Here is a 10,646-nt window from a genome sequence, read left to right as displayed (position 1 = left end):
ATGTGGTGTGGTGTGTCTTATAGTCACAATGTAATTTTAACCTTCAAGTTTTGTCTTGTAGTCACATCTGGTCAGTCTATTTGTGACTTGTAGTCACAATAGTTCACATAAGGTTATACCCAAGAAGTGTCCGTAAAGGTGACCGGTAGCTGCAGAATCCCCCAGCCCGAGCCAGAGAACAGAAATATCCTTTCACGTATCCTTCAGTTAATGAAAAAGCGTGTCTTTATGATGCCAAAAACTTGCTGAAGTTTCTTTCTACATTTTTATTTATCAAACTATTTTCCATTATTATACTTTCATTAATGCTTCATACGTGTAATATCTATCAATTTTAGTTTTTTTATATCAATTTTATGTACAGGTATATGTTTTGTAAACACATTTTGATTTATATAATTATATACATAGGTGTTTCATCAAATAAGCAAGTTTCAGGTTTCAAGTATTTGTGTACGTATAACATTTGTGCTCATTATAAGCAAGACATATGTATTTGTATCTATCTAAAACACACTCTAGTGTTATTGTCACTAAAAGCCATGCTCGCTATTTAATATACTATCATTTACCAGTATGTGTCTTTATGTACTTAAGTCATGAACAATGTGAATCATATTCACAATCTTGAACTCGTGGGTTATATACTGTATGAGTTATAAAAAAGCGGCTCTTCTTAACATTTGATTATGTTTTCGACTCACAGTATATTTTACAATAGGATTTTGGAGACAATTATTTATAATCTCTTTAGCAATATTAATGTAATTTTTGTTATCTGTCATTATATTTTCAAGATTATACCAAGTTTAAATCATCTGTTCTGTATGCTGCTGGTTTTATAATATATGCACGCTGTTAGTTATCATTTCAGGCCATGCCTACCTCTCAACACCGCAATACAAAGGACCTGTCCGCTGGCTGGCACTTCCTGTACAAGTACTACAAAGGGGCGATAAGGCACGTTCCCAGCCCTTCCTTTGAACACTACATTAACCTGCCTACCTCTCAACACCCCAATACAGAGGACCTGTCCGCTGGCTGGCACTTCCTGTACAAGTACTACAATGGGACGATAAGGCACGTTTTCAGCCCTTCCTATCGAACACTACATTAAACCACGAAGGACCAGAACGAACAATTACGGCTAGAAACAGGAAGACTTCACTCTTCAGAACATTGTGTTTTATCTAGTGATCTTCAGTTTTTTAGTTTTATATGTCATACTTATACATTTTCAATGTTATGTCCGATTATAGTTATCAGCTCAGGCTGATACTAATGGTTTAGTTCTCTCCGAAGTAAGTATGTATATGCCTGATTAAAATTTTTTCAGTTTAGACTGATATTGATGTTATAGTTCTCTACGAAGGAACTATTTTTATGCAGGCCTTGATTATATTTTTCAATATTCGGCCTGATTTTGCTTATACCGTTCAGGCTGATATTGTTGTTATAGTTCTCTACGCAGGAACTATGTTTATGAAGGCCTTGCTTATTCATTTTTCAATATTTGGCCTGATTTTGCTTATACCGTTCAGGCTGATATTGTTATTATAGTTCTCTACGCAGAACTATGTTTATGCAGGCCTTGCTTATTTATTTTTCAATATTTGGCCTGATTTTGCTTATACCGTTCAGGCTGATATTGTTATTATAGTTCTCTACGCAGAACAATATTATAGTTCTCTACGCAGAACTATGTTTATGCAGGCCTTGCTTTTATATTTTCCATTATTCAGCCTGATTTTAGTTATACCGTTCAGGCTGATATGGATGTTATAGTTCTCTACGCAGAACTATTTTTATGCAGGCCTTGCTTATTATTTTTTCCAATATTCAGCCTGAGTTTAGTTGGACCGTTCAGGCCGATATTGATATTTTAGTTCTCTACGCAGAACTATGTTTATGCAGGCCTTGCTTATTATTATTTTCCAATATTCAGCCTGATTTTAGTTGGACTGTTCAGGCCGATATTGATATCTTAGTTCTCTACGAAGGAACTATGTTTATGCAGGCTTTGCTTATTATATTTTACAATATTCAGCCTGATTTTAGTTGGACCGTTCAGGCCGATATTGAGATTTTAGTTCTCTACGAAGGAACTATATTTATTCAGGCTGTGCATATATTTTTCTATATTCAAACTGATTTTCAGTATTCCATTCAGGCTGATATTGATGTTATGGTTCTCTACGAAGGAACTATGTTTTATGCAACCCTTGCTTATATTTTTCAGTATTCTTCCTGATTTTAGTTATTCCGTTCAGGATGATATTGAGGTTATAGTTCTCTACGAAGGACCTATGTTTTATGCAACCCTTGCTTATATTTTTCAGTATTCTTCCTGATTTTAGTTATTCCGTTCAGGACGATATTGAGGTTATAGTTCTCTACAAAGGAACTAAATTTATGCATGATTTTAGTTATTCAGTTCAGTCCATGCTTATATTTTTCAATATTCTGCAGGATTTAAGTTATTCAGTCTAGGCTGATATTGATACTATAGTTGTCTTCGAAGGAGCTATTTTACCTAAGTTGGGTACCAGATCAGGTCATGAATGTACTTACATGTTCTGCCGATTCAGATATCTGGACATGCCATGCATATATTTATCTTTTAATTTCTGCCCAGTCAGGCATCGTTGGGGTTTACACTACCCCTCTAACTAAACTTATTTCTATTTCTTATGACCAAAGTTTTTAACTTATTTTCCCTGTTTTTCTTATTGGTATGTGCCAATTTTACCGTATATGCCAATCTTAACGGGTAGTTATTCTAACAGTTCTAGTGTCAACACATCTTTCCCATTATAAACCTGTGTGTTGGCGTATTATACGAATAAAATTGCCTTCTGCCCGATAATCTTCATCTCCCAAAAGATGCTTCTGGGTCTAAGATTTTGAAGCTACTGTTGGGCATATTAGTTTTTCATATCTCTGAGTTAAAGGGAATGTCGCCCCACAGGGATCTGCCACATCCCTATGTAAATAATCATGCTCCACTAAGTCACACCAAATAAGATCAATACGTTTCCTAGGTTTTGTCCTCGAAAGCCATTACATATATATTTTCCATCATAATCCATTACCCTTTTTACTTTGCTTACTCATAAGCGATAATCGTTAGCCCAGTTCTTTCACGTTTTAAATCACGGGCTTGTTACCCGAGCTGTTCCATATGGTTATTCCCACAGATATTCCTCTGGATTATTGGTATTTGTTGTATATGTCTCTTTAACTGTCTGCCAGTTTACATCTGCAGCCCAATTGTTTATTAAATTTTGATTGGTCGCTCTTTTTCAAGTACATTCCGAATCTTACTTTTGTCAAGGTTTTTCATATTATGTATATATGTTAACTGACAGTTTATTGTTCTAATGGTCTTTTACTCATTTACTGGTACATGTACTTCATGCCAATGCTGGTTGTCTGTCGGTTCCAAACCACAGCTCCATAGTTGTACTACACAGTACATTATTGCTTTCCCTGTTTATATGTTACAATTATTAATTTGCTTTTGTTGTGTTGCTTGACTGTTTATGTTTAACCAACAGTTTAACCCCGCAGGTAACCTTTTACCTATTACCAAGGTCTGTTATCAAGGCAATGTTTGTCTTTTTTATCTCATTGTCTGATAGTTTAAGAATGCAGTTCCATTGTTTTACTATATGATTGCTTACTCCTGTATGGGTACATATTTTTACTTTTGTTTCTGCTGTACAATCTATGTTTACCTGATAGGTAAAGGGTGCAGATTGTATTTAAAATTTTACCAATACCCTTTATTCAAGCCAATATGTGTTAAATACTTTTCATATGTTGTCTGATGGTTAAGGGCAGCCCCTACATTGTTTTACACTGGGTTCATGATATCATACTACTTAACCACTACATTTTAATATTTTGCTTCGTCAGGTTCTTGAACATTTAAGGTTAATCTTATAGTTTAAAGCTGCACATTCATTTTCACCTCTTAACAGGTACCTGTACTTAGTCTTAATTCCAAAATCTGTTGTATACATATGTTTGGTCATCTTGTTGGTTTAAGGCCGCAGCTCCATTGTATAACATATTATTGTTTACTTTCTTATCGATACAGGTAATTTTTCACCTATAACAAAGGCCTGTAATTAGGGCCATATCTGTTGTATATATCTCCTATGCATGATGGTTTAGGGCCACAGATCCATTGTTTTCCTATATTATTGCCTACTTTTTACCGTTACATCTTTTTTATATTTATTTTCGTTGCTTTGCTTTACAATTTATGTTAACCTGACAGTTTAAGGCTGCAGGTAATTTTTCATTTATTAATAAGGCTGCTGTTTAAGGCAAGTATCTGTTGCTTATATCTCCTATGTTGTCTGGCGGTTTAGTGCTCGGATCGGGGATTATACTATATTATTGATTGCCTACTCTTTTACCGGTACGTTGTCTTATTTTATGGTGTGTTGCTTTGCCGTACAATTTATGTTTACCTGACAGTTTTAGGCTGCAAGCAAACGTTTCACCTTTTAACAAGGCTGTTTATTAAAGCCATTATTTGTTGGATATATCCCCTATGTTGTATGACAGTTTAAGGCCGCAGATACATGTTGTTTTGTTTTTTTTTCTTCATGATTGCTTACTCCTTTAAGTGGGCATCTTCTTACTTTACTTTTGTTGTTTTGCTGTAAAAGTTACGTTTCCCCGACAGTTAAAGGCTGCAGGTAGTCTTTCACCAGTTTTACTAGCGCTTTTACTTTATACAAATATTGGTTGTTTTATGTCTGACTGGTTAAGGTCGCAGCTCCAATTATTTACATATAGGTCTAAGTCAATTTTGTTGACAATAAGGTTAAGCAGTTCTTATTAACACTGCTTTTTTCTGGCAGTGTTTTTCTTATGGAGCATACACATATAATTAAGTTATGCTTATTCTAGTGATCGTTGAACACCAATCCTATTGTTTTCAATTAATTTACTTCACTAGGTTTTATAATTTGTTATTAATTAGCAGATGGATGATTTAAGCCTAGCTTATAATGCTTATTTGTCCTTAATTTTCACATATCTGACCTTAATCGTAAGGCTACGTTTATATTCATTCAGGGGCAACTACCCCCTTTTCGAATTGCGGTCCTCTCCCGTACTTCATGGGCGGCGGGGTTCCCGTTCCGGTCCCCTTTGTGGCGTGTTTTTACCACCCATTATGCCTTTCTGGAAAGAATCTGTTCTATTTTTATCTTTTTTATGGCATTTTATAATAAATGCCCGTTTTCAATCAACAATATTGTGTTTGTTCTTTCCTTCAAGTCATACGAGTCCGTCCGGTCTATGACCTTTTCATTACCACCGAGGACAATACATAAATAATATTTTATGCACACATAAAAGATTTTATGTCATTGTACGATTTCTTAATTGTTGAACATTATATTGGTTCAAGCCTTATATTTAATTACTTGTGTATAACCTCAGGGTGGGGTCACATGGGCTCTTTTGACCAATCAAATTCAGTGTTGGCCATTGTGGCCCTTTGTATCCTTTTAGACTAACGAGGAATCCAATATGGTCGAAATTAACAACCCACCTCCACCCCTTCTCCGCCATAAGGTTTTGACTCCCGTACTATGTATGTTTTTACCTGTGTGTAAAACACATTTGTTTCTTATTTTACTGTTATGCGCATCAAATATTTTTCTTTTATACTTATTTTGGGCGTGTTTTTCCCGCCGTCATCACATTCAAATTCATGTTTTTGTATGTGTATATACGCGTGGCGTGTTTTTACCACCCATTATGCCTTTCTGGAAAGAATCTGTTCTATTTTTATCTTTTTTATGGCATTTTTTACCACCCATTATGCCTTTCTGGAAAGAATCTGTTCTATTTTTATCTTTTTTATGGCATTTTATAATAAATGCCCGTTTTCAATCAACAATATTGTGTTTGTTCTTTCCTTCAAGTCATACGAGTCCGTCCGGTCTATGACCTTTTCATTACCACCGAGGACAATACATAAAACTAAATATGGTTTAAGTGCATCGCCATAAAATTAATGAACATTCCAGAAATAATGCCCAACGTACGTGTATGTATTTTGAACTCGGTAAGAACAAACAGGTAATGAATAGACAAAATATGAGGAGTTCATACAATATTAAGTTAAGAAGCAGCAAATACTAAAGAAGCAGCAAATACTATTTTTCCTTATGGAATTCCATACAATCAGTAACGAATGCGGCAAAATATTTAATAACAATATGGTATTTTGAAAAGAGAGTAAGCTTTCAAATTTAACTAACTTTGGCCAGTTGGATCGAATATAATTTTGTTCGTAGATCTTAATAAATTGAGCAAGTTATAATGAAGTGATAATCAGTTTATACAAAAGCTGATGCGCGACAACAATAATTATTGTAAATACTTTTTAGTGTGGGTAATTTATATGAACGCATGGTGATCATATTATCAATTTTACATACAGTATGAACATGAAATAGGTTGTCATATTCCTATAATGTTTTATGGACTTAATTTTACGATACCAACTTTGTTTGTTCCTGCAATCATGTAAAAAAAAATAACATATGCAACGCGAAATGGAAAATGAATAAAAGCGAAGGTGTACACATTTTTATACCGAATGAGACGTGAGGACATGACAATACCTACTAGTACTACACAACAGAAAATGATCACAACAATGAGTTGATGAAAGTTTTATTGAATACCGATCTGTACACGTATCATGCAAAAGAGTCTTGTAGATAAATCTATCTTTTTACAATAAAACTATGTATTCATAGGAAATGACCAGAATTTGGTCGCACGATTAAGATGTTGATCTATTAAACCATTAGAGTCGTGCAAAGATAAAACATACCGATAGGTTGTATATGAAAACACGGACTCTAGATGAGACGGATATGAAACGGGACCGTATCGGCAAAAAGCTTGTCGATACTTTGTTACGTAACCAGTAGCTATCGATTAGCGTACATCGAAGCGCCGAGGTTATACTTTTTGATGTACCCACTCACGTCTTTTTTTAAATTATACTTTCATTTCTAGGCCGATTTTGACAAATTATATATCATTAGAAAGCCTACGTTACGTAGTTTTCAGATATATAAATATCTATTATGCTTTTCTTCTGATTTGGGCAGCCCGGCGAGTATTAACTTTAACTTTGGCAAATATCACACCGTTTTAGAGTCTAGATTTACGGTTGACATGTTCGTACTTTATACCGTATTGTAGCGTTTATATTTGGAGTTCAGTTTTAAAAATTACATCTTGCTTAGGAGAATAGAATTATGTATACGATAGAAAAAAAATGGTTTTAAAAATGAAGTTAAGAAAAAAATGACTTTGTACGAAAGTATCGCGCGGTCCTAACGCAGAAAACTGATGCTACGGTCTTGGCAATTATGCTTTTGTTTAGATACCGGCCATTTAATTTCCTTTGTCATGATTATTATATTTTTTATGGAATATATTGAAATATTTTGTTCACGAAACATATCAATAAAGCTAAATATTAATGAAGCTTAATAAATTAACGATTTCAGCTCTTGTTTATAATACAGACAGGGTGTTAATTTTATTACGAGACAGCGTATATAGCAGACCCTTTTGATATTTTTCTGCCGGGATTTTCAAGAATCTTTAAATAATTTTAATTAATTGATAATTTAAGTTAAAAAACCTTTCATATAATTATACATATTAACCTCTTTGAAAATTAACAACAAACGATGAATGTTTTGACACCCATTTTATTTGAAGTATGCAAAGCCGAAAAATATCAAGAGGGTCCGCTATATATTCTGTCTCGTAATAAAATTAACACACTGTCTGTGTTATAAACAAGAGCTGGTTGAGAGCGTGCCATTAATGGGTATTACAATCAAGCACTCCCACCCCTGATGAGGCTCATATAAAATTATCACCCTTTCATCGTTAGAAACAAGAGCTGAAATCGTTAATTTATTAAGCTTCATTAATAGTAAGATTTATTGATATGTTTCGTGAACAATATATTCGATAAAAAATATAATAATCCCGGCAAAGGAAATTTAATGGTCGGTATCTAAACAAAAGCATAATCGCCAAGACCGTAGCATCAGTTTGGAGCGTTATGACCGCGAGCTACTTTCGTACAAAGTCATTCCTTATTTACTTTATTTTTAAACCCATTTTTTTCTATCGAATACAGAATTCTATTCTCCTAAGCAAGATTTAGTTTTAAAAACTTAACTCCTAATATAAACGTTACAAATCTGTATAAAGTACGACCATGTTTACCGTAAATATTGATTCTAAAACGGTATGATATTTGCAAAAGTTAAAGTTATAACTCGCCGGGCTGCCCAAATTAGAAGTAAAACTTCATATATATTTATATATCTGAAAACTACGAAAGGTAGGCTTTCTAATGATATATAATTTGTCAAAATCGGCCGAGAAATAAAAGTAAACATAGAAAAAAGACGTGAGTGGGTACATCAAAATGTATAACCTCGACGCTTCGATGTACGCTAATCGATAGCTACTGGTTACGTAACAAAGTATCGACAAGGTTAAACGCGCGTGGGTAAAACATAAAATGTGTATTTCTCGTGTTTAACTCGCTATACATCCATTAATAACAACGGAAATATACTAAAAGTTATATTTTTTGAAAGAGGAATTAATAAGCAACAAGATAACGTATAAACCATTAAAATCGGATGATTAGTTTGTGCATAAATTTGAATTGACTACAGTAAGGGTCAAATACTCGTTTCAACTCCTGTCAATATACGTTCCGTGATGAAAAAAACATTATCTCTCAAAGATTGACTTCCCGCAAAAGTATTTTTTACGCCAGATTTCGTTTATCTCCTTTTTATTGGTAGTCTTTCTTTATGATTTGTTTAAAAAAGAACTATATTTAAATATCACAGTTACTTGATATTTCTGGTTTAAATGCTTTTAAGATTATTAATACTGGTTTTGGTTAAATCATCTTTTAATTTAATAAGTTTACTTAGTTGAAACTAGTTTTACAACCTTCGTACGGCTTCATCTTGCGTTACACGACTATGATATTTATGTGAGAACTATATGAATCTTTGTCTCTTCAGATTTTAAATAAAGACTAAATGTAGCTGATACTATTTCGGTTAGATTTTATCGTGTCCCCGAAAGTAAAGGTGCTGGTGCTCTTGTCTGTATATAACCAAAGAGTAGTAAATTAGTAAATATATTGGAATATATCACCCTGTATTGCTATTTAATATGAATTAAGAAGCAATGGCGTCAAATTTGTATATACATTAAAATAGTTAATAAATAATCCTGACCACGTGTAAGGTTTTGAGCTCCTTGAAACTGTTTACCCCCATTGCTTTTGAACGACCGTTCCTAAGCGTTGACTCCAATTTTTCATGTATATGGGTAGTTAGGTACGTGAGAGTCTTATCTAGATCGTTTGTTTTGTGCATCATTGTTTGGAAATAGGTTGATTACTATAACTAAAAGGTTGCATTGTATAAAAAATCATGAATTGAAAGAATCCAAACAGTATTTACACTTGTTTGTAGGTTCAGCGTATTTAAGAAAATTTATTACAGTCATGATTGAATATTTACAACAACATAAAATTCTCTTTTTAAGCTTATTTCGAAGAACATCGACATTTGTTTTCTAATTTTTAATAGTATTTTTTTTTAATATTGATAATTAATAAACCGAATGAAGAGTTTAAATGAAACAAATGTCTAAATTAAAAAAAGTAATGGGAACTATATTTAAAGATGGTTTTATTTAGTTAAATCAGTATGTCATATTTTTTTAACCACTCTCAATGCGTATGCTTTGCGTTAAGTATATTTTTTTCAAACGCCCCAATCTGTTTTAAATGTTGACATTATAATTAAAAAGCTTATGTTTAATGAACGAGTTGACAAAAAGCAAAAATGAAAAACAACTAACACTGATCTCAGAGGCGTATCCAGAAAATGTTCAGAGGGGGGGGGGGGGGCTGAATTGGGGAGGGTGCGGGAGGAGTGTCCCCTCCTGACGTTGATTTTTTTTTTGAAATGGCACCTTGAAATGACGCAATTTCATGCTATCTTATCAGCATTTTGCATGATAAAAGTGCATGTAAAACAAACAAGAACTTTAGTTCAGACATCAAGTGTGACAGACAAACAGACACACTGGGGTAAATCAAATGTCTCTCACACCACTAAAGTGGTGGGAGACATAATCTTTATCCAGAAATTGTTAACAGTGTTAGATGGGTGGACCTCCTAATTAACCATGTTGGATATCCTACTAAGTCACCCTCTTGTATGGGTAGATATTTATCAAACTTGGTTGTAATCATATTATGTATTATCTTGTTGAGTCTTGTGGTTCAAAAACTGTCAAATAAGGCAAAGTCATTGATAAACCTTTTTTACAAATTATAAAAATAACATTTTAACAACACTTTTTATTTCAAGTTCTATCAATGCGGATGTTCGAATGATGATAGAGCGGTAGATTTTTGCTCCATGGCTCCAGGGGTCAGTGGTTCGAGTCCCATTGAGGTTTATTTATTTTTTTAAGTCTTTAATTGTATTCTTGTTTTTTTATTGGAGAATTTTAGACCCAATGCTAACATTTAT

General features: G+C 33.5%; 2 protein-coding genes across 5 annotated transcripts in view; both read left to right on the top strand.

Annotated features, from left to right (window-relative positions):
• Nucleotides 1-10,646, top strand: part of LOC127868783 (phosphatidate cytidylyltransferase, photoreceptor-specific-like) — a 195,479-nt gene that overhangs the window by 46,695 nt on the left and 138,138 nt on the right. The window lies entirely within an intron of this gene.
• Nucleotides 878-10,646, top strand: part of LOC127870037 (uncharacterized) — a 68,900-nt gene continuing 59,131 nt past the window's right edge. The window contains exon 1 of the mRNA XM_052412697.1: nt 878-1,080. Within this exon, the coding sequence (XP_052268657.1) occupies nt 878-1,080 (203 nt within the window). The remainder of the gene's footprint in view (nt 1,081-10,646) is intronic.

Source organism: Dreissena polymorpha, chromosome 2 (genome assembly GCF_020536995.1).
Source record: "Dreissena polymorpha isolate Duluth1 chromosome 2, UMN_Dpol_1.0, whole genome shotgun sequence".
Taxonomy (NCBI): domain Eukaryota; kingdom Metazoa; phylum Mollusca; class Bivalvia; order Myida; family Dreissenidae; genus Dreissena; species Dreissena polymorpha.
This window is presented reverse-complemented; position numbering and strand designations above follow the sequence as displayed.